We start from the raw sequence: 25,527 nt of genomic DNA on the forward strand, positions 1-25,527 counted from the left end.
ATTTACTGTAATCCTTTTAGACAGGACATCCCTGAAGACAAATGTCTTGTAAGCTTAGAAGATAAGTAAACATGAGCTAGAGGTGCCCATGCATGTAACTGGCAACCAAAGTCTCTCTGTATATGATGCCAGATAGCCAGAAATTTCACTGCTTGGCCAGAGATCACCCTGTATCTATCCTAACTTTGGCTCTTTTCCTCTAAACTTCTTATTGTCTTAATTCTCTTAGAGAACCTTGACCATCAATGTCTCAGAATGAGGTCCTGGTGATGGCAGCTTTGGTGGGAAGATGTTGGCATAGTCCCTAAGTACTGGATTCCAGGCTGACAGCAGAACCAAGGTTAAAGTCTGGTCCCCTGACTGTCTGATGCACCAAAATGAGATTTATTCCCTTAACTTCACCTGGCCTTGGGTGTGGTTGGCCCAAACGGCATTGATTGGGTTTCTGCTATCTGTTTCCCTGAGTCGGGTGATTTAAGCTATTTATCCCCAGGTTGGGGAGGAGAAGTGTAAACCATTTACTCTTAAGTGTCCTCGGCTAGGGAAGATAGGATATTGTGATTTATTAGATGGCTGTAAGCTGCTTGACCATTTAACTACCTGTCTCAGTTTTCCTAATTCCACTTGCCCTGGATTACTAACCTGTCTCACTTTCACAGATATTATACACACACTCATAGACACGTACACATACGTGTGTGTGTGCACATGTGGGGAGAGAGAGAGAGCACATATATTGGCACACCAGGAATTGATGAACTCCCAAAGGCAAATAGAGATGCATAAGGAGATGTGGAATGGGAGGTGTTGGGGTGACAAATGAGCACTATTTCAGGTGGGAAGCTGTGCTTGATGAGGTGATACTTGAGCAGGACTCTAAATAAAGGGTGGGGCCAGACTACAGTTATAGGGGAAGGTCCCTCCATTCTGAAGGAATAGCAAGGCCCAATGCCTTGATCAGCTCCAAAGACATGAGGAAGGCCACTGTGACTGGACCAAAGTTGGGAGACAGGTGAGGGCAGAATGTAAGCTAAGGGCCAAACAATGTGAGTCATTGAAGATAAGGACACTGGATTTTATTCAAGTTTTTAGTTTTGGAGTTGGGAAAGACAGGCTCAGATTTACCTTTTAAAAGGAATAATTTGTCTCTCCCCAAGAGTAGATTAAACCATTGGTGGGGAGAGAGAGACATGGTAGAAGATATGGCCCCTGACCTCAGTGAAACTCATGGTCTACTGGAGCGGAGGAATGTAAACAGAAGCCCTACCTGTTCCAAGTTGCTTTTGCTGATGTCTCTTCAATCAGTAGTCATTTCTCATTGTGATTCTATTGGTTTCAGGTCCCTTAAGATTGTCAGCAAGAAGTTCTCTTAATTCACATTCTCTTAACCTTTCCTTTCTCCCACTTTCTCTGGATTTTTCAGTTACTCCTTTGAGGATAATCAGTTTTTCTTGATCTGATTTCTTTCACAGACGGTTTTTGTTTCTGTCATTCCCATAATTCCTGTGAATCAATTTCTTAAGGCAAGGAAGAGAATTTGGGACAAGAGGGAGCAGAATAAATAAACATTCACAGGCATATTATGAAAATTAAAAATAGGTTAGGGCAGCTATAGCATGGTGTGTGCAGGTGTGAGGAGAGAGGAGGAATAGAAAACATGTATGTAACACAGTGCAATGTAGGGAGAGCTAGATCAGGAAGAGCATCTTATACCAGACAAGGGAGTGTGTGCTTTATCTCGAGGACAATGGGGAGGAGCTGCTGAAGGGTTTAGATAGGGGTGGGCAACTCATCATCAGAGTTGCATTTTAGAAGAATCACCCAGGAAGGAATGCAGAAGTTAGGAGGCCAAAGCTCTAATCTAGGCATTTGAAGATGGCCTAAATCAAGTAGAAGCAATCGGGGGGAGAAAGTTGTGCTGGGTAGAGAAATATTTAAGATCATAAATTGACAGATCCTAGTGAGAAATTAAATTGGGTAGCTAAGGGAGAGAAAGAAGAGTCAAAAATGGTACTCACTTGACCCTGCCCCCAAATGGTTGCTTGAGCAATGGCTTAAATGAGATTGGCTTTGATTATCCCAAGGAACACAGAAGGAAAACGGAGTATACCAGGAAAGATAATATGTGTGTGTCATTTTTGTTGAGGTCCCTTTGGACATCCAAAATGAAGCATTTGATAGGTGGTTGGATATTTGACCTGAAACTTATGAGAGGGAAATGAGCAGGAAATAAGGGCATATACCTGGAAATCCTCAGCCCTAGAGGGTCACTGTAGCCATGGGAGGAGGAAGGGATCACCCAAGGGTATATAAAGAGTGAGAAGAGAAACAAAGACAGACCTCTGGGGGACTCTTTGAGAACAAATGAGTAAGAAGTGGTCAAGTGGTACAAAATGTGGAAGAGAATTCCAGTAAAATAAAGGCAGAAAATGGTCCATTGGAGTTAGCAACAACGGGGGTTTTGTTCTTCAGGGTGGGGCCAGTTTCAGTAGAATGGGGCAGGCAGAATAAATACTGCTGTGGGTCAGGAGGTGAGGACCTGGAGAGAGACAGTGGAAGTTTCCTTTCCAAGATTTTCTCTTACTCCTGGAAGGGTCACAGTATCTTTTGTTTGACCATGCATTCTGATTTTTGGTTTTAAAGTATGGTCACCGTACTTCTGAGCAGCCTATGAATCCACAGAATTACATGATTAATGGAGAGGGAGAGGAGAGGAGAGGAGAGAGTCCAGGGGTGCTGTCTATACTTAATATTATAAGCAATAATGCCTGGAAAAAATCTTCCCTGTCTCTCGGATTTTTTTTTTTTTTAAGCTGGAAATTAATTTCCTGTGATGGGAAAGAAAAGGGAACTATTTACCGATCATCTATCATTTTTTAGTGCTCAGGACTCTATATTTAATATTTGTAGGGGCCTATTCGGTGACAGTATTAGCTCTGATTGCAAAAGAGTGAGCTAGGTTTGGAAAGGTTTAGTACCTGATCACCCAGCTGGTACATGGTGAAGTCACTTTGTGACTGTTCAAACTATATTTTCTTCGTCATACTCAGTGGGCCTAGGACAGCAAGATTTTCTCTCTCTGAGACAGGATATGTGAGCCTGGAGTTCATGAGAGAGAGAATGATCCACTTGGAACAGTCAGTATGTGAGTCCCGAGTTGGAAGAGGGCTGATCGCCATTGGAGAAGGAATTGATAAAACATACAAAATGAATCAAAGTCAGAACCCCAAAAAGGCATCATGCGAGGTTAAAATTATGTGAATAATGATGTGCATTCATTATTTTAATGTCTTCCAAGTGCATTTCATTTTGAGTGATATGCTCAGATAGCACACATGGTAAGGTATAATTGAAAAAATGTGCAGGAGAAAGGCTGCATTCAGAGAATAGACACACAGCTGTGAGCTGTGCGGAGGTTAGGAGTCAAAGGGGTAAGCATATGCCTGTCCCCCAGGGATCTCATTAGCTCATGAGTGACCATATACGTAGAGGCTAAATGAATCTCACTGTTTGCAAAGCCCCGCGGTAAATGAGACAATGACAAATCAATAGTAATTAGGCCTATAGGTTCTTATTGACCCAGATGTCTGCAACAGAATGCCCTGCCCTGAGATTCCTTGAAAGGCAAGTGAAAACATTTATAGACGTGGACTTCTTTTAAAAAAAAATTGCTTTACTCTAAGTGCAGTGATGCTGTTCTGAAGAGGAATGTTGCTACAATTAGTGCAGACTCTTGACTTCTGGCTGCAAAGGATGTTCTCACGGCTTTGGTTGTCAGTGTGGTTTCTGTTGGACCGGGAGCAGAGAGAGCTGGGAAATAGCAAACCAGAATGTGATTATGTTCCATCCAGATAGACGGTTCAGGCCCTACCTTCCACGGAGGCCTCGAAGGATTCTTTCTTTCCTAACATTGTCATGGAATCATGTTAGAACAGAGTTTGAATGTAGGGCTTTGACAAATCATTTCTGACTGGTATACAGAAGACACATGGCTCCAGACTCACGCGGAGGAGAGTTTAAATTTGGACTGGGTCACCTGTCTGCACCTCTTTGTGGGTCCCCTCTTTGCTTTCCTCACCAGGCTGGGGTGGAAGGCCTGGTGCACACTCAGGGAGCTGCAGTTGAGTTGCGGTTAGGGAGCCTTTTTCCAACCACATTGGTGTCCCCCTGATGTGATAGAAGGCAGATTTTTAAAGATGGGAATGAGGTGTCACAGCAAGAAGCAAAGAGATTGCTTGGCAGGTAGGGCCCCATTGCCTCCACTCAGCATACATCACTCACACATACATTCTCACACATAGACTCACTCATGCACTTACAGAGAGCAGTTTTGCTTTTCTATCCTTTCTACATTGGAGTTCCACTTAAAATTTTTATTTACTAAAAGGATTTGGAAACCACTTATCTACTCAATTCTAATCCAGACAACTTTCGGGAACTTCATGGGATCCTTGGGAACACTTGCAGTGTCAGAAAGCTGGAACTCAAAATCTCTAAGCTGTCCTCCTAAAACATTTAAAAAATGTAAATCATAAATATCATCTAGGTTTCTTAGATATCAACCTCCCTTGGATGCTGACTTCCTGTACTTTTTTCCTGCTATTATTCAAGCTATGTTTTTCATGGTTAAAGCTACCGTTCCAAGGATACCCGTGGGAAGTGGCATGGATGCCAGTCTCTGATAAACCCACCACTTTCTTCTAGAATTGTTGGTTCAAGGCTTTGAGAATGAAGCACCCTTAAAGAGGGGAAGATACCAACTTTAATTTTTGTGGTATGCAGTGAAATTTAACCTAGGGAGGTAGATATTGTTACACCATTTGAATGTGTGGGAAAACTGAAGTTCAGGAAGGTTTGCACTGGCCCTGGTACCCAGATGAGAAAGGTAGGACATATCTGAACCCAGGGCCGCCATGACTCCCAAGCCCATCACCTCCATTCCCTTCTCACCTAACACATAAGGACTGACACATGGAGAAACTGAGGCTTACAAAGGAGAGAGAAATAACGCAATGCCATTTGGTGGGTTAAGGTGTGAAATCAAGCCTCCTAATTCCTGATCCTAACTGCATTTTCTCCATCCTATCTCTTCCCTGAGCAAATTCCTTTCCTGAGTCTGGGAGCATATACTTGTCTCCATTCGTCATCTCATCATTACCATTACAATTAGAAATACTGATTTTTTAAAATCCTTTGCATATGTAAAGTATTGTACAGTTTACAAAATACTGTATGTTCGCATACATAATCTCTTTTGATCTTCACCGTAGCCCTGAGGTAAGTTGGACAGGGAATATGTATCTGGTTTAAAGATGCAAAGAAAGTGGTTCCAAAAGTTTGACTAACTCCCTTGTGGTTACACACCTACTAGGGGCAAAGCCGTGCTTGGGACTGGTCCCCTGATTCCAAACCTTTGCAGTTTTTGCCAACACATGCTACCTATTCTTGGTGATGTGCAGTGGTTTCAGAGCACAGTGTGCTGCTTTCCATGGGTTTCAGGCAGTCTCTTTGCTGGAGCTTTTGGGACTCTGCTTACTTTCTGGATCTGATGTGGAAGTACGAGTCGTTTCTTTCTGCAGAACAATTTGCTCCCCAGCCCTACCCCCCTTTTAAAAACAAAATCTACTTTTCTTTCAGATACCAGAGTATATATGCATATTTGAACAGTCACCTGGATCTCATTAAGAAGGCTCAGCCTGTGGGTTTCCTCACTGTTGATTTACATGTTTGGCCCGATTTCCACGGCAACCGGTCTCCCTTAGCAGATCTGACACTAAAGGGCATGGTAAGTGAAAGCCAGTCCTTGCACAAAGGTGAATACAGGCCAAGGGGCTGCAAAGATTGGGAGAAGCAAAGTGAGGAGAAAGGAAAAGAGGAAACATCTACAGAACAGCCCAGCAGCCCACTGGCTTGTACATGCATCCTATCAGGAAGGCTCTTGCTGCTCCCCAGGATGACCTGCTGAAAGTTCTCATTGTTTCAGAGCCAACCTCCAGAGCGTTAAAAGCAGTATTTCATACATGTAACTACTGCTGCCTCTTTGTCCCCTGGAGTGGCTGGAAGTCGTGAGCCCCTGCCCATGTAATTTTTGTATTTACATCAGTTTGAAGAATAATGTTTCCCATCCCCATGCCCAGGCCGCTGGGTAAGTGGTATTACCCCCCGTGGTCCTGCTTGTCACAGCCACACACCTGCCCAAGTTCTGTGGGTCAGGGCTCTTCAGACTCCGTGCTTATATTATTAGGATTTCATATAGAGCTGTAACAAAAGTAAAATACAATTAGCAACTTAGGTTGGTGGATAAATTTGGCTCTTAATGACCTCTAGGTTCCCTACCAGTGAAGAGATTCTGGGCCCTCCTGGAGGGGCTAGGGTGAACTTGGTGGGAGAGCCCATAACCGTCTCAGCTAAGGTATAAGGTCTTGGTGGCCAAGTGAGAGTAGGTGGCTGAGAAGAGTATAGCCATTGAGAATCATGTTTGAGGATGGATGAAGCATGTGAAAGCTAGAGAAATAGAGTTAAGCTTCAGTTCCAAAGGCGAGGAGAGGCCACAAATAATAAAATAAGGCAGACATTCAGAATCCAGAGATACATAAAAACGCTGAGAAGCAGAGTGTCAGATGAATTAAGGAAGGAGCTCAGAGTGGGGGCTGTGAGCAATGCGTGGTTTATGCACTGCATGACCTGCTGGCTCTAAGCACTTCAAGACTCAGAACTCTGTGGTTTGTAGTTCATTTCATTGAGTTTGTTTTAAGTAGTTTTATGATGCCAGCAGGAAGACCTGATCTTTATTTTCATTACCATGTTGACATAATCAACTTCTGCTAAATAAAGGGATTCACGGTGAAAAGAAAAGAAAATTGGATATGGCAAGGGTTATGTCGTCTGGAGTCCATGAAGTGTGTCCACAAAACAAATAATGAGCTTGGCCTCCTTATTGGGCCTGTGGAAGCAGAACAGGGATGTCCAGAGAGGGTCATGTGGGCACAGGCCGCAGCTGGACAGCCCCACTTTCTCATAGCTGACTTTCTGGGTGCAAACAGAGGCTAGGGAAGAACACATTTTATATGGGTACAAAAATGAGTGTCTGAATTAAAGACAAATACCTGAAGCCAAATATGTGAGACACTAAAATGCTAAAGAAGTGACGAGGCATGACCAGTTCTTAAAATGACCCCGAAATAAAGCAGGAGTGTATAATAAAATGATCACGGATATGGAGTCCTTCCCTTGGGGCCCTTCCCCATTTCAAAACATTCTGCATAACAGGTGCCATGGCTCCCAGTGGCTTTTGTCTATTTCTTAAAGCCAAGCTTGACATCCAAATACTTAAGAATTTGCATGACCAGGATATTCTAATAAAGTTCACCCAAATGCAGAAGGTAATTCCAAAGGATCTGGCATATTTTGAGAAATGCCTGCCTCATTGGAGTGAGTGCTTACTTACCAAAGGAGCTTTCTTACATGGGGAAATATGCCTGATTATAAAAAAAATCCTGATATGTTTACTTTTTAAAAAAGATTTTGTTTTGTAAATATACTCCATATATCACCTGGTATTTCTCAATGCTTGCCTTTCATAACTGCCCTTGTGTTAGGCTTACGTGTGAATAGCTGTCACTCTATGAGTTTACATCACAACATAGGAAGGTGACCTAGATAAGATAGAAAGAAGGAAATTCTGTGCTAAAAAATATGCTCCCCCTCCCCTAGATTTCTTCCTCAGTCCAATTTGGGATGAATTCAGAATACTCACCCTGAAACCCATCCAGTGTCATGTTACTCTTTTGTCAGAACCTACAATGACTGCTGTCTCTAGCACCCATTGAGTAAATATTTATTTGGTACCTATCATGTGCCAAGCACTGCTGTAGATGTATAGTAAGGTACAGTAATTCCCACATTCATGGAGGATGTTTTGAGGGAGGGAAGGGGAGTGCTTGATAAAACGTATGCATAGCAACTAGAATTCTCAAGATAACTCCTGTAGGGTAAGAACCACATATGTTTTTTTCTTTGGTTCCTGAAACATTTCCCTGTATACATACTAAATGTTTAATATGTACTTATTCATAATTGATAGTCAACATAAAAACAAAGAGATCATTCATTTCTTTAGAAAAAATATGCAAATGGACAATTTGCTAATATTAAATGGGTTAGTTGCTGCTCTTATTACTAATATATGTATTTAATACCAAGGCTAATGTCCAGGTAAATTAAGAGAAGAGGCTCCCATTTTAGTTTTAATTGTGAGCATTTTTGTTCACCAATTAATTATTTTAACAAACACAGGCCTTGTTAGAGGTGGTGGGGGAGATAAGAGTAACTAGCCATAATTCCAGCCCTTGGGGATATGACTGTCTTTAGGGGCAGACAATATATAAATAAGCAGTGGGGATGCTGAGTCAAGCTCCAGGTGCCTCTCAGAGTCCAGGGCTCCCTAGATGCACAGACGATGACTTGCCAACCTGCTCTCAGTAGCTGGGAAAGGCTTCAGATAGGAGGTGACACTGAGTGCAGCGGGGAAGAGGGCTTGAGCCCAAGGAAATCATAGTATCTGCAGTGTTCTGGAGGGGAAGAGAGAGAATGGCATAGCGAATGTCTACGATTCGGGCTCCTTGTATCATTGTTTTACCAAGGATGGGTTGCATTTGGCATTTTATCTTGGTAATAAAAAAAGAAAATGTTTTCTCAGAAAACCACTGGGCACTCCTTCTGCTCCTGCTGCTTTGGCAGCATCACACTCTCCCAGTTTCTTACTCTCGCCTCGGTGACCTTCATTCATTCAGTCAGTGCTTATTGATCACCTACTATGAACACAAAGGAAAAGAAACTGTACCTGTCCCAGGTGCACATGAAAGTGGGAGAAAGTATTGTATTGTACGTGTGTGTGTGTGTGTGTACATAATCCTCATGCAGTGTGATCCCTGTAATATAGACATCTATGTAAGCTGAAGGAGGTGCTCAGCAAATATGACTTTGAAATTTTTTTTAAAGGTGGTATTTGGCCAGCAAGCCCTCATGCAACCTTTCTCGACTTCACTTGAAAATACCTGTGAGGCCTGGCCAGCATAGCTTAGCAGTCGAGCATCAACCTGTGATCCAGAAAATCATGGTTCTATTCTGGGTCAGGGCACATGCCCAGGTTGCGGGTTTGATCCCCAATAAGGAGCATGCAGGAGGCAGTTGATCAGTGACTCTCATCATTCATGTTCCTATCTCTCTCTCCCTCTCCCTTCCTCTCTTTGAAATCAATAAAGACATATTTTAAAAAAAGAAAAAAGAAAAAAACCTGTGAGGATGCAAAAAAAGCATGAACTCATGCTGACTTTGGCAATTAAGATAACAGTCAACTAGGAAAACTAGAATTGACATTCTCAGAGAGAATCTGGGAAGGTTTTCCAGACTCTAAAAGATTAAATGTAGCTTCTTTGATCAATATGATAGATGGCATATGAACAAATAAACCACTAGCCTCACAAGAGTTTGGACCCCTCTACCTCCTGCTCCCCATCTTAAAAATGCAAGGCCCCCTTAAGGCTAAACACAGGGCAGACCTCTCTCTGCTGCTGTGGTTCGGGTTTTTTGTCTTGTTTTGTTTTTTTGGAAGCAGCAGTGAGTTTAATTTCCCAGAACTCTTCCATAACCCAAATCTTATCTTCCCCTTCAGTGCAGTCCATCAGAAAACTGCCAACCCAAGAAGCCAGCAGGGCAGGACGTCTGATTTAGGGTCAATGGTGGTGCCCAGCATTCTGAGGACCCTGAGTAGGCTGTTAACCAGGCAGGGACAGGAACACCCTGTGACTCTGGAGGGGTGTAGTTTTGCTTGCCTACTGTCTGTTCTAGGGTTAGAAAGCCAGGCAGTAGTGACCCACCTCTGGCCAATAGATCTACACAAAAAAACTGCTGCCTCTAGGACTTGGCAGCTAGCTGTAGATCTGAGGAGCCAAATCCTAGTTACGGTGAAAGGGGCTGGGAGTAAGTCATGTGGACTGAATGCTGGGAAACACTGAATATGTACGACTCCAGTTAGAATGAATAAAAACAATAATAAAGTGGATCCATTAGGAAGAACGTGTTGCATACAGAAAAAAAGAAATGCCATTTTGATCACTTAAGGAAAGGCCTTTTAAAAATTATTCACTACTGAAACCAAAAGAAAACATTAAAAAACTCCCTGACATATTCAGTAGGATTTTTTTTAAAACACATCTCAGTGAAATAGGGCCGAAACTTACCAGGAAGAAAATGAGTTCAGATGAAAAGTCAGTGGAATGAGAAGAAAAAGGAAAAGATAAAAACAACCAAAGATACAATAGTAGAATTAAAACCTGCATTGAAGGCAATAAAAAAATCATAATTTTTACTGAAGGAAATAAGATCAGAAGTATCATAAGAAGTAGCATACATTTTAAATTTATTAGAAAAACAATGTGAAGGTGGGGGTTATGGTTCCTTTACTGTTTAAATTTCAACAGTGCCTAGATCAGAGACAGGCATTGAATAATTGCCTTCGATTAAGCAATTATTTTAATCTTTATTTGCCAAGTGAAGAACGAATAGTGACTTGCCCAAGTTCCCAGTGCCAGGAAACGGCAGAGCTTCAATAAACATGAATCCTCACTTTTAGGATGCACATCCCCTGAGGCTGCCTTAACCTCTGGACTTTGCAAAATGTGTTGAGGACCGTGCAAAAGGAGCCCCAGCAGCTACATCACACGTGGTTTAATTCTAAACCACACTCCTCAGCCAGGCCCCTGCTTCCCTGTTCTGTGACCACCAGCCTCCTTCCTCACTCTTTCTTCCATTTTCATCCTTTCCCTGGTCCTCGGATTCCAGCTCTGACCCTGTCACTTCTCAGTAATGGTTCTCTTTTCCTTCCCAACCTCACTAACTCAGATTTCAAAAGTCATCGCCACTCCTGGCTCTAAACCCTTCCACTTTAGGTGCTTACCCTCCCAAGTAGGAGCAGGGCATAACCTGGGCATCCTTCCACTATGCTTGATAGAATCATTTTCTCTTGTTCTGCGAACAGTTGGCTCCCTGCCATGCGACTAGCTGTTTTATTTCTCCTTTGGTGATGCAGTGTCGACCCACAGAACTAGGCTAAAAAGAGATGGAGGTTGGGGTTGGGCAACTTCATAGCATGCCCGGGCCAAGTAGCCACCTATGAAAATAGTTCTCCTTTCCACTTAATAAATGAGGCTTGGAGAGGTAAGGGCTGTGCATTGACATTTAAATGAAGCAGAAACGCAGCTAATAGCAGTCAGTCACTGGTGAGTCTAGGTTCTTCAAAACCAAACCAAAACAAAAATGCTTACTTTTAAAGCAGCGATTTTCAACCGGTATGCCGCAGGAATTTTTAAAACATGCAATATCTGCCTGTTTAGTCAGGGGCACTGACCTCTTTTCCCTTAGATTGTCAACTAAAAAATGACAACAGCCAACACAATAATCATCTGACGTGAATGAAAAAAAAACTAATTATTTCTATTTTTTTCATTAGATTGGCTAAAAATGTATTTTTTGGTGTGCCGTAGAATTTTAGTAATTAGTTCACGTGTGCCATGAGATGGAAAAGGTTGACAATTGCTGTTTTAAATTAAAGCAACATGACATGGTCACACACATGGATAGAGGAAGTTCGGTTCTCACCATTGGGAATGGTTGCATGGTTTTTAGAGTGTGTGTCTGTGTGTGTGTGATTGTTTCTGTTTTGAACCGTTGCTTGGGTAGCCTTTACCTCTGTGAAACAGTGAGGAGAGCCCAGGTTGTGAAGTGAGACCTGCGTTTGCAGCCTGGTTGAAAGCGTGGGGGCCGTGGCCTGCGAGGTTAGCTCTGCCAGGTCAGTCCGCTCATCAGTAAGCAGAGGCGCGGGCTCCCGGCAGCGCCCGGCACATTCAGATGGGAGACGGCCGCGTGGCGCACAGACAGCAACAGCCGGTGCGCTGGGTCTGTGGCTCCTCCTCAGTGGCTCTTCTTGCATGTTAACAAGGTTGCCGGCTGGATTCTAAGTGACTCCTTTGACTCCTGAGCAGCCCATCGTGAACTGTCTCCTTAGTCCCAGCACCAGCGGGACTCACCAGCCATGAGGTCACCGCCACAGACAACTAGCTGGAGAAGCTGAACGATCGCTTGGTCCATCACGGAAACCGAGTATGAAATTCAGTTTCATACAGGTGTAGAGATTAGTCTTCTCTGTATTTAAGTCCTTGGCCCTCGATTTCCTCATCAACACAACAGGAAACTCAAATTTGGTGTACCTTACCAAACAGCTAGTGCTGTAGGAATTTCGAAAGAGTCCTTTCCTCCTTGTATATGTGACCAGTTTTTATTCTCATATTATTATGACTTCTTCATTTTGATTTTTCAAAATTATTTTCCTGAAATACCCACTCAAACAATTAAATGACCTCAGACACATATCAGGCCATGAAAACATACCATGTTCACCATTGGTGGAAACGTGTTTTCTCTGCTTCGCTTTGCAAGTACAGCGCTACCCAGAACGGAAAGTTACTTTCTGGTTCTTTGAAGAGCTGTGATCTCTAACATAGGCCATATGCTGCCCAAACTGCTGGAGAGGTGGAGTGCTGCTCCAAGGGCTCTTCAAAGCAAGCATGGGGCACGTGTGCATGTGGAAAACTGAGAGGGAATCAGGAAAGAAGTGTTGTGAGATCTTAGCCAGTTCAGAGAGGACTGAATCCCAGCTAGAGGTGGGCATCACTAAACAGAGTCAGATGTGGATGGAGTTAGCAACTCAGCGGATCTGCAAGAGCTCAGTAGAAGCCAGAGGTTGTATCCTTGTGGCTTCCTCTGATGGGGCAATGGGTGATGGAGCAGCTTTTAAGGGATATATTTATAATCCTTGGCAATATGTGGACTCTTTGGCATAAATTTGTTGATTTTTTTTGGTAATGATTTAATATTGTTTTATTTAGCTATTTATTACGTATTGCTTTTGCCTATGAAAAATTGAATCCTATAACAAGGCTTAATATCTTCAGTATCATTTAACTGTTTTTCTGATGATGTGTTGTTTGTTTTGTTTTGTTTTACTGAAGGAACTAATTTAGCAGCTGGTACTGTGATTTACAATAGGTAGCCTATTTCAGGGACTCTGATGTGCCAAGCATCATGGTAGATACTTTACATGCATCATCCCCAACTTTCATAAAAACTCTGCAAGACAGTGTTGTTGCCCCATTTAAAAAAATGGAGAAACTGAGGCTCAGATAGCCTCTTCTTTACCCAGAAGAGAAAAGACCAGAAGTGGTGGTAGAACCTAGTCGCTTCAAACAGAGGTCATTTACATTGTTTGGGAGGAAAATAATTAAAAAATAAAAACTAGATCTTTTTATTTTCATAGTCCTGCTCTGTTTTCAGTGTGTCTGCCATATTTTCCCTCACTTTATTGACTTTTTAAATTATATTACTGAAATAGACTTTTCTTTATTTCTATCTTTTCTGTATACACTAATCAACAAGTAAAACTGGAAGAGTGGCGTGGGTTATGGAGTGAATGAGGAGTGAATCACGTCGACATCTGCTGGGAAGGCCCAACAGAGAAATAATGAAAAATAACTAAGGCTAGAGGGTAGGGTCCAAGTTGGTGTGTAACCCAAGACAGGACTGGGTTACAGCAGCTAGGGGCCAGACAGTTGACCAGAAGAGCTTTGGGATTCTGGTGCATGACATATTAAAATTACTTAGATGTGGAGCCTCAGAAGCAGAGCAGACAAAGGTGTGAAGTCCTTGGTACGCCTGGCTAACCGCCGATGAGCTCGTGTTGCTCAGTGCAGAGTTCACCAGTAGAATAAGGTTGTGAGGGATGATGCCAGTCCATCATCTTGTCGTTGAGTGTGTATTAGTTGTATTTTGCTGCTGTAATAAATCACCACAAACTTAGAGACTTGAATTTATCTTCTCCCAGTTCTGTAGATCAGAAGCCCAGGCTGGCTCAGCTGCTTTCTCTATTCCAATTTTCACAAGACTAGAACCCAGGGCTCTTATCAGCAGGGCTGGGAATAATCTGCTACCAAACTCATTAAAGTTGTTGACTAAATTCAGCTCTGTGCAGTTGTAGGACTGAGGTCTCTGTGTCCTGGCTGACTGTCAGGCAGGGGTCTTCGCCTTCCAGAGGCCACCTACATTTCTTGGCTCCTTGCCCCCTTCCTCCACCTTCAAAGCCAGCAGTGGCAGATCAAGTCCTTTTCATGTTCCGAATCTCTCTGATTTCCACTTCTCCCTCACTTCTCCTGTCTTCGTCTCCCAAATCTCTCTTTTTAAATGTGTTTTTATTGATTTCAGAGAGAGGCAGGGAGAGGGAAAGAGAGATACAAACATCAATGATGAGAGTCATTGATAGGATGCCCTTTCATGCCCCCTACTGGGGATCAAGCCGAAACCAGACATGTGCCCTGACCAGGAATCTGTGACCTCCTGGTTCATAGGTCAACACTCAACCATTGAGCATCACTGGCCACACCTCCCCTATGTCTTAACTGACTCTTCTGCCTTCCTCTTCTGCTTTTAAGAGCTGATGTGATTACATTGAGCCCAACTGAATAATCCAGAATAATCTCCATATTTTAAGGTCAACTGGCTAGCACTGGTTCCATGTGCAAAGTCCCTTTACATCAGTTCCTAGATTAGCCTTTGATTGAATGACCAGGGAATGGGAATCTTGGAGGAACATCTTTAGAATTCTGCCTACCACATTGTGTCAACACATTTATCTGCATTTCCCAAATTGGGGTGAGTTTCAGGCAATGCCTAGTGTCAGCCTTGACTCCTTATACTTACTAAAACCTGTGCATGTTGACGGGGAGATCTGTCCCCTTTCTCTTCCAGGCTCCTGATCTCGGCCCTGTTCTCCAATCTCTGTCCTCCCTCCAGAGGTTTTCTGTAAACCTTTCTCTGATCCTCTTCATTTCCATGCTGTCTGTCCATCAGTTCTGCCTTCATTATTGACTGAGCAAACAGAGCATTTTTTGTTCCCTTGTGTTCTGCAAAGCTTTCAACCAATTCCTCTGAGCCATGGATACCCCATCAAGTTCTGACGACCCTCGATAAATCTCAGGACTGAGAATCCTGTTTCTTGTTTTCTATAATTATTAGAGACCCCTTGAGAATCTATTTCTAATCATCCCCCCATTTATTTTATAATCACTTCAATTCTTTAACAATTAAGAAGGAAAAAAACTTAGCTAACTAAATTACTAGTACATTTTTGAATCTCAACTATTTTAGGGCCTATGAACCTATAATTCACAATGCCAAGGTTTAGGACTACTGTTCCCACACCTTGTACATCAGGACCTTGCTGAAAATGCAAATTGTTGGGGCCATACCAAAGGTTCAGTCAGTCAATCTGGAGTTGAATCGCCAGAAATCTACATTCAACTAGGATCCCGGGAAAGACTTCAGAGAGGTGCCAAAGTGTAGGGGGAAGTCCATCTGTCTCATGCAGCCAGTTAAGGGGAATGTCAAGATTTAAACTCAGGCGTCTTGCTCCAAAGTTCATCATCTTTCCATTCACCTACACTTCTCTTCTAAGCTCAAAAATCCCAAGATGAACATAATAAGTGTTTTATAACCATTATCTAAGATGTTGAAACCATCAAATGCAGTTTGCATCTCTTTGGCTTTCACACATCTCTAAATATTAATTATATGTGTTTTCTCTTACTGTTCTCGTTACACAATAGCCAAAATAAATAGAATGTGCTTACCACTGCAGCTGTCCCATGGGGCTTCCCCATACATTTTGCTGTTTCACCCAGACATTCAAATAGGCACATGCATATCTGTAAACACATTCCTTCCACTTATGCCTTCTTCCCACTTCCTCTTCTTGATGGAGCCATTCAGCCTTCAGCCAAGGGCATCAGCTCATCTGTCCTATCCCAGCTCTCTCACTGGTTATAAAGCTACACCTCCTCCAGGATGTATCCCTGGCAATCCCAGGGCACTGCTGCCACCTTGCTACCAACACAGCTTCCTAAGGACCCTCTGTGGCCTCCCAAGTGGTCCACATCGTAGGCATTGCTTAGAAAGTTCCATCTCTGGCTTACTGTCATTTGACTTTTGCCAAAGCAGGGCTGAGGTCCCTGGTATTTGAGAGAACCAATGGACTAAATGATCATCTGTCTTCTAGTGTCTCCATCTGCATGCACATTAGGTGAGATGTCAAGGAAGCAGGGGCCCCCTCCTGCCCTCCCCTCACCATAGTAACTTTGCACTATAAAGAGAAATGTTTTTCATTGAGTCGTATTTCAACTGCATGGCACTGGTGCTAGCAGGGAGGGAATGTTGGAAATGGCTGGTAGAAGTGTGCTGGCTGACTCGCTTTTGTACTGAATATCTTCTTCCCAAGAATAATTCTTTCTCCTTGAAGGACAGGTATGTTTTATATATCAAAAAAAGAAATGCTGTGTCACCCATTATGTGCCCCCTTTTGTCACAGCACCTAGAGAGCTCAAGAGTTAAATTTAGTGCTCATTTCCACGGATTATCTTGTTCTCGGTTCCCAAAGGAAAGAAAGTATCTTCTCTTTTCTGCCCTATGACTTCTGAGCTCTAGAGGCACTAGAAATTTAGAGAAGGGTCCGTGATATCTTTTTGCTCGAATACCAATACTTTTTGGAAGTTCTTATGGGTATTTGCTGGGGATTCAGAAAGCTAAATCTGGTGCTATCACACCCCTCTCTGTGCAGTCTTACTAATTGAGAAGGATATTGGAACTAGTTACGTTATCATGTTATTATGAAGGGCACTGGGATTCCTAATAAATTAATAGGAGAGCGCATCTTATATACAAAGTCAAACTTCTCCCTGACCTGCATTTTAATTTATCCAAATCTGGTTCAGGACTGACGCATAGGAACACATGGGTCTTCCAAGCAGATACGTACCAGTCACACCAATGAATCGTGGCTTGGTTCACATCACACTGATGACCAGGGAGAGGAAGCCAGAGGTAGCCTGCCTCCTGGACTGGCTCCGGGAGAGAGCTCTAAGGCATGGCCCAGACGGCTTTCCCAGCAGACCAACAGCAGAGACGCTGTTGGGAACAAGCCAGCACAGAAGAGAAAGAGAGAGAGACCATTCATGACTAGTGATCTTTACCCAGGACCATTGCATGTCATGGTGCTGGGGACCCACACGGGCTGTTCGGCCGAGGTGGGCATGTGGCAGGGCTGAAATCCTGTGCACTCTGCTCCTTTTTATAATCCATTCTCCCTGATGGCATGCCTTATGTATTTAATCTGCCTTAAGGGGGCACCTTTTTTCTAATCCACACAAAGTTCTCATATGCACTACGGGGACCCTACTTTTACTCCAATCTTATGTGAGCCACTCGTCCGATGAGGAATGGTAAGTATGGAGGTTGGGAGTGTTAGGAGCATGGAGTGAGCAACTGGAAGTGATCTTCCAGTGTTCTCTCTGGGGACATGGAACAAGTGACTCCTCCCCTCTGTGAATATAAGAAAGTCGAGGTAGTAAATTTTACCCTCTCCTAGGGGAGGATATTAGGTGACAGTGGTATACGGAAGGAGGAGGAAGCATTGAATTGTCACTAATTTACACTTTCAACGAGTATTAACTTTGTGTCTACTGTGTGCCAAGCATAGTGCTAGGCCTTGGAGGTACTGTGGTGAAAAACACAAGTCAAGTCAGTCAGAATACCTAGGTTTTGGTTTCCATTCTCCATGTTCCCTTAGGCAAATTATTTCCTCAGGAAGATTATGAAATGAACTTCTATATTGTCAGCATTGTTGATGTTCTCTCCTAGTTTAATGCCTGCGGTATGTTTCGGCCTCGGGGTTTCATGAGAGGTGACCCTTCAGAGTCCCTGGCTTGGGAGGGTGCGTCCCCAGAGTTCCTCTCTGGTCTCTCCTTCAAACCTCCCATGCTCCTCTGGATTAAAATCAAAGCATCAAAGCCGGGCTGGGGTTCCTAATAAATTAATAGAGGAGCACATCTTATATACAAAGTACAACTTCTCCCTGAGCTGCATGTTTTTTACTGCCCAATTATTTGCCAAGAAAAACTATTAGCAGGAATCCCCTTATTAACAGACTTAGATGAGCACTCAGAATAGCTGGAACACAGGGTACTGAGTGGAAAGGGCAAGCTCAGAGGCAGAGTCGTGAGCGGGGGCAATTCCAGGGAGAAACACGTAAGACAGTGAAGACATTTCTGCTTCACAATGAGGGCCAGGGGGAGAATATTTAAGAGGGAGCAACATGATCGAATTTGCATTTGAGAATAATCGCTAGCCCCGTGGTAGAGAGGAGCACCCTTAGCCAGGGAGATCTGCCCAGGGGCTAATTCAGCAATTGGGAAGGACATAATGGTGGCCTGGGTTCAGGAAGTGAGAGACAGTGAGGATGAAGAGGAGGGGATGGATGAAAGAAAGAAAAAACAGAGGATCAAATATGCAAGACTTGGAGACTGGCTAAATATGGCAAGGGAGAGAAAAGTCAGGGAAGAGCGCTCCCACATTTCTGTTTTGGTTAATAAATGGTGTCTGTGCCCTGCCAGCAGGCCAATTCTGGCCCCTTACAGCTGGGTTGGAATCTGGAGAGATGAAGGAAAGGGACCTGGGTAGACCCCTCGGCTTTTGTATTTTAGTGCAAGATGCTCAGACCATGCACACTGTAGGCTCTGAGCAAATGTATGTTAGGCGAATTAATTTTTGTAATGTGAAAATATAAAGTGAACTCTGGTATCGATGTCTACAATATTCACATCAGGTTTGATGGAACCAGCAGCCTTAACCCTCTAGAAAGATCCCAAGAGAACACCTCAGTGAATGGGAGGCATGGAAGAAGGATGGCGAATGGTCTCAAAGACATCAAATCCAGCATCCTGTTCCGTTCTGGAATCCCTAAGAGACTGGCAACTCCATATATGCATGTGGTTCCGATTGACTTTAATGGGATTCTCTTGCAGACCACAGATTCTAAATTATCTCCTAGTAGGTATAACATTTATAGGAGACATATTATTTTACCCTGAATACCCCCTGGATGCTGTTACACTGAATCCTGACAGTAGCAGAACTCAGAATAAGATCGACTTTTGCGAGAATGCTACTGCTATGTGTTGCTGATTTCTGTAAGCCAAAGATGTGTGAATACAAGGAGATTTTTTTAAAGAAGAGGGAAAAAATTTTAGTCCATGCTCAGAAATACCAAACACAATCTTTCTATAGTATTTGTTTTGTTTTTATTTAATTCAAGGCCAGGCATTTCTTTGGAGAAGAAGGGATAGTTTTTCCCAGGTCTGGAGATTAAACAATTTAGTAGTCATTTCACATTCAGCTCACAAAAAGAGGATTTGCATATGAACTTGTTTCAGCGAGAAAACCCATCTGAACGTGTTTCATGGGAACTAACTCTATCCATGGCAGCTCCTGTAGGCCATCATCATCTTATTTTGTTTTCATCTCTGCAGGTCACTGGGTTGAAACTGTCTCAGGACCTTGATGATCTTGCCATTCTCTACCTGGCCACAGTTCAAGCCATTGCTGTAAGACACTTTAATGCCATTTTATTTTTTATTTCTTTTAATGTTATTAAGAAAATCATAAGGAAGGGAAAATATATTTACAGTATATATTGAAAAAAATCTGCATATAAGTGGACCCACACAGTTCAAACCCATATTGTTCAAGGGTCAACTGCATTTTTCTATAAACATAAAAACATACATTTTTCAATTTTTTATTTTTCAATTACAGTTGATGTAAATATTATATTAGTTCAGGTGTATACCCCAGTAATTAGATATTATATAGCTTACTAAGTGATCATCCCAATAAATTTCATACCTATCTGACACCATACAAAGTTATTAGAATATTATTGACTATATTCCCTATGCTATACTTTACATCCCCATGACTATTCTGTAAAAACCAATTTGTATTTCTCAATCCCTTCACCTTTTTCACCCATCCCCCCAGGGCCCCTCCTATCTGGCAACTGTCAGAATGTTCTCTGTTATCTATGAGTCTATTTCTGTTCTGCTTGTTTATTTTGTTTTTTAGATTCAACTGTTGATAGATATGTATTTATTGCCATTTTATTATTTATATTTTTGATCTTTTTTCTTCTTTTTCTTAAAGAAGACTCTTTAACATTTCATGTAATACTGGTTTGGTGGTGAACTCCTTTAGCTTTTTCTTGCCTGGGAAGCTCTTTATATGTCCTTTGATTCTAAATGATAGCTTTCCAGAGTAGAGTAATCTTGGTTGCAGGTCCCTGCTTTCATCATTTTGAGTATTTCTTGTCAATCCCTTTTGGCCTGCAAAGTGTCTGTTGAGAAATCAGCTGACAGTCATATGGGTGCTCCCTTGTAGGTAACTAATTGCTTTTCTCTTGCTGCTTTTAAGATTCTCTCTTTGTCTTTAACCTTTTGCATTTTAATTATGGTGTGTCTTGGTGTGGGCCTCTTTGGGTTCATCTTATTTGGGACTCCCTGTGCTTCCTGGATTGTATGTCTATTTCCTTCACCAGATTAGGGAAGTTTTTTGTCATTATTTGTTCAAATAGCTTTTTAATTTATTGTCCTCTTCTCCTTCTGGACCCCTATGATGTGAATGTTGGTACATTTGAAGTTGCCCCAGAGACTCCTTATACTATCCCCATTTTCCTGTATTTTTTCTTTTTGCTGTTCTTTTTGGGTGTTTTTGCTTCTTTATATTCCAAATCCCTGATTTGATTCTCAGCTTCATCTATTCAACTGTTGATTCTTTATAAATTATTCTTCATTTCAGTTAGTGTAGCCTTCATTTCTGACTGGTTCTGTTTTATGGTTTCCACATCCTTTTTTATGCTGTTGATGTTCTCTCTAAGTTCATCCCCTAAGTTCACTGAGCACCCTTACACCCAGTGTTTTGAACTCTGCATCTAGTAGATTGCTTGTCTTCATTTTGTTTAGTCTTTTTCTGGAGTTTTGTTCTGTTCTTTCATTTGAGACATGTTTCTTTGTCTCCTCATTTTGGTGGCCTCACTGTATTTGTTTCTATGTTTTAGGTAGAGCTGCTGTGTCTCCTGGGCTTGGTAAAGTGGCCTAATATAGTAGGTGTCCTATAGGGTCCAGTGGCACAGCTGCCCTGTTCACCTGAGCTAGGCACTACAGGTGCACACTCTCCCTCCCATGTGGACTGTGTACACCCTCTTGTAGTTGAGCCTTGATTGCAATTGGCACATCAGTGGGAGGGATTTACCCCCAGGTCTATCAGCTGCAAGGACTGGCTATGACCACAATAGAGGATCAGCTGTGTAGGGGCTGATCCCATGGAGAGAACTTACTTCAGTAGGGCTCTGGTGCCCACTGAATCTGCCCTTTGAGTGTCTTGCTTGTGGAGGTCGTTGGGTGGTGCTTTAGCATGATCTGAAGCTGTCCATAGGGTACACTGCCTTTGGGGCTTCCCAGAAGGTGCAGACCATGGTCAGTCACTGCCCATGTTCTTACCAGGGCCACCTGGCATGAGCTTCAAAGCCATTTGTAGATGGCTGCTAATTATGCTTGGCTTGGAGGTGCCCAAGAGAGGGCCAAGCTGCGAACCAAGGCCTGCTGCCACTAGTGCTGGGCCTGGGGCCACTTAGCAAGATGTACGGGGCTCACCAAGGCCAGATGGTGCTTGTTCGAGAGATTTTAGGAAAATCTGAAGCATGATCCAAGACACGCTGTTTGGATGGAAAAACCACTGGAAACAGCTTGGGTGGGCCTGAAAGTTGGGTGGGGTGGATTCTCATGGAATCACCAGGGCAAGCCAAAGGTGTTAGCCAGGTTGATGGAGACTCAGATATGGCGCCCTCTTGCCAGCTCTGTGTGGGGAGGGCTCAGGAAAGGAACAATGGCCTTTGCCAGCACTTCTGTTTGGGAGAAAGCTGCCCCCCTGACTCTAACTCTGACACTGGACACTTCATTTCTTCCCAATATATCCCTGGTGCCATTCAAGCTGCTGCCCCAGCACTAGAGCTCAGAGGGAGTGAGTTGGAGTAAGTCCATGCACATGCCCTTGAAGAGGAACTGCTTGGGACTCTGCTTTCCTCTGTCACAATCCTCGCTGATTTTTATAGCCAGAAGTTATGGGGACTTCTCTTCCTGGCACTGGAACCCTGGGCTGTGGGACTGGGACCCCTTACTTCTCAGATGGGACTTCTGCAGCTGAGATGTCCCTCCCAATTTTTATCCACAACACGTGGGTATCAGACCAGCCCGTTCCTCTTCTCTGCCCCTCCACCAGTCTCCAAGTGGCTTCTTCTTTGATTCCCTAGTTGTAGGATTTCCATTCAGCTAGATTTCCAGTGGTTCTGAATGATGGTTGTCCTGTAGTTTAGTTGTAATTTTGATGTGGTTGTGGGAGTTTTAATGCCATTTTTTAAAGAGACTTATGGTATCTATAAACTTTAAACCACATGCACCCAAGATACATCATATGTTTTTGTGACAGAGATTCTTAATTAAAAGGGAGCTTGCCAAAAAGAGATGGGTGTCTGTCCAGAAGGAAATCTTGATGAAGGTCTTCACCTGCTTTATTCATAACTTCAGATAGCTGAAAGCTGAAAGATGTTAAAGTCTTGGAACATCATACTTTTCATTTATCTAATTTGTCTTCTAAGTTCAATTGAGTAGAAGCATGTATAATTAGATGCCATGTATATTTGCATTAAGCAAAACTGGGATTAAGAATGTCCACATTTATAAAACACATGCTATTGTTCACTTTGCAAAAAAAAATTAATTATAGGGCTTCTTTAAATAGTAAGCTTTCTTAGAACACAAAAGTGTTAGTTTTTAGATAATTAGCTAATTGAATGGAAGTTTTGGATGGTTTGGGAAGGAGAAAGGGAAGAATTGAAATCTTAAGTATTAGTAGCTCCTAAACTGGAGGTCCATCACAAATGAAAACAAAATTCTAGAAGCTCAAACGTGATTGTCTAAGGAATCTCGCTTTCTAGAAGTGATCCACGAGTGGGCTACGAGAGGCTTCTAACCCTGAAATCATGCACGAAAGATTGTATGCTTGTACATGTTAGAAAGTGCAATTTGGGGTAGTGGCTCATGGTTTTCAGGGTCTCAGAGCTGGTAGGTAGGAACCCCAAAATAACAGGTGTTCCAGTGAGACTTGACCACTCTCCAAAGAAACTGGGGATCAACAGAAAGGAAAAATCAGTTCACTAAATTCAGGTTCAAAATTCATTTTCAGAAACATACCTATTTAAACCAAGTTGTTTTGATTGTTAATGCTATATGAACATCTTTCTGTGCTATTCAATTACTTTGTTTCTCCATACCTCTTTCATAACCTCATTGCTTGAAATAATAGAACTACATGCATTTTCCCCACATGTCCATATCGCCAGCAAAGGTGCTTTCCTTATGTTCAGATGTGTCCAGGCGCCAGGAACATCTGACAAGAGAACAGGACTTCCCACCCACTGATGGAACATGTAGTCTTTAATGCAATTTTGTAGGAATATGGAATCAGCCAACTTGATTAAAAAGTCCTTTTAGTATATAGACCAATTTGCATTTATTTTTCTGTAGCAACTTTCTTATTGATTTAATAGCTTGGCCGGTTCAGTGAAATCAGTCAGCCTGCTTTATTTATGGGGATTTGGTAAAAAACAGACAATTCCTACATCCATCAAAATGGAAGGAGTGACTAGTAATTTGAAAATGGAGAACAAAAGTGCTTATCGGTAGTAAAGACAATAATTTAATGACCTTGTTTTATAGTAATGATGATGGTAATGATAGTAAGTAATGTAGTTTTGGGGTATGATGTGCCAGGCATTGTGCTAAATATTTTACCCACATTATCTGGCAACCTCATGAGGTGGATATGATAATCCCTGTGCCACAGATTGGAAACCTAAGCCTCAATGAGGGCAATCGCTCAGTTTTATACAACTAGTAAGTGGCAGAGCTTGGATTTCTAAAATAAAACTAGATAGGTGATATATTGAGGACCTTTTACTTTCTAATTCAGTGTTACTGTATGGAAAGTCTTATAGCAGAACGAATCAGTGTTGAGTGAAAGGAATGACCCTAGAAAAGCAGAGCTATATGGAGCTCATCTTCCTGCGTCCTTGCTAAGAGGTGGACGTGAAGAGCGAGACCACACAGGGTGGACCCGGGGCACCACCACACGCTGATAACGACTGTTACCTCTTGTTGACACCCACTCTCAGTGCCCAGCGCTGAACAGAGTGCCTTGCCCACCTGTGGCTTGAGGCAGTAACCTGCAAGTAGGTGAGACTGTCCTCATTTTACAGACAGAGGGAAAACCATTTGCCAAGGTCAAAACAGCTAGTGTATGGCAGAGTCAGAATTTGAACCCCTATCTGTCTCGCTCCCCCACTTCTGCTCTGAGCACTTCACCACCCTGAATTTTTCTTTGATCTATTTGTAAAAGCTACATGGATAAAATAAACTTCTAGGCATTCCCAAGAAGAGTTTTGACTTGGCACATCTTAGAAAACATTGTTAATTTGGCCAGGCTTGTGTCACAGAGGTCCCCTGCCTGCTAAGAAGACTGCAGCAGAAGTCTAAGAATGTATAATGAGGATAAACTTAATGCATGTGGTGAAGGCGGGTGCGGGGGTGGGGGTCCCCACTATATTTCCCAAATACCATACACTTGGAAAATCCATTTAATCTTGTATGCAATGGGCCGTCCATGTATTAAAAGCTACCGTATTTATTTTGTCTGTTGACTTAAAGACCTTTATACTACCACGAAGGGAAGACAATTTAAGACAGAGATTATACAATAAGAATTTCTTATGGAATCAGTTGAATAGTGAGGAATTCAGTCAGTTTTGCAAAAGTATCTGGGCATGCTGATCTTTTTTTTTTTTAATATATCTTTATTGATTTCAGAGAGAGGAAAGGAGGAGAGAGAGATAGAAACATCAGTGATGAGAGTCATTGATCAGCTGCCTCCTGCATGCCCCCGATCGAGCCCGCAACCTGGGCATGTGCCCTGACTGGGAATCGAACCCCGACCGCCTGGATCCTAGGTCGACACTCAACCCCTGAGCCACGCCCGGCTGGGCTGGGTATGCTGATCTTTTGGGCAAAACTGTACATTTTAATTACGCTTTCTGATAACAGATATTTTCCCATAGTGTTAAACCTGAAAATAACATTTTATTTCTTTGGTTCTGAATAGGGCCCTAGCACCTATTGTTGATAAGTTAAAGTTAAACAAATCGTTCTGTATAGTGATATCTATGATTGGTATTTTGTAGAAAAAGAATGAAATTGAAGACCTATTGTAATGACGTTAACTTGGGATCGTGGAAACCCTCCACAAAGTAAAATTCTCTCTTGATCACACTTAATTGAAAGACCTGTCAAACACCGGGTTTATCCATAGCCTGTCCATCCATAGTTTTCTTTTCAGAACAGAGCCTTCAAATGTACTATTTGCATTTGAAGTCTCTCCATTTGCATTTGGTTCTGTGCATTCCCAGTGGAACAGCCTAATTTTAAT

The 25,527-nt window shown here is 42.6% G+C and overlaps 1 protein-coding gene across 1 annotated transcript in view; it reads left to right on the forward strand.

The window, feature by feature from the left end:
- The window catches only part of FGGY (FGGY carbohydrate kinase domain containing), a 352,569-nt gene that overhangs the window by 246,689 nt on the left and 80,353 nt on the right, over nt 1-25,527 (forward strand). The window contains exons 13-14 of the mRNA XM_016205908.2: nt 5,638-5,785; nt 19,467-19,541. Coding sequence (XP_016061394.2) covers nt 5,638-5,785; nt 19,467-19,541 — 223 coding nt within the window. The remainder of the gene's footprint in view (nt 1-5,637; nt 5,786-19,466; nt 19,542-25,527) is intronic.

The sequence above is a fragment of the Miniopterus natalensis genome, chromosome 9 (genome assembly GCF_054644295.1).
Source record: "Miniopterus natalensis isolate mMinNat1 chromosome 9, mMinNat1.hap1, whole genome shotgun sequence".
In the NCBI taxonomy this organism is placed as follows: domain Eukaryota; kingdom Metazoa; phylum Chordata; class Mammalia; order Chiroptera; family Miniopteridae; genus Miniopterus; species Miniopterus natalensis.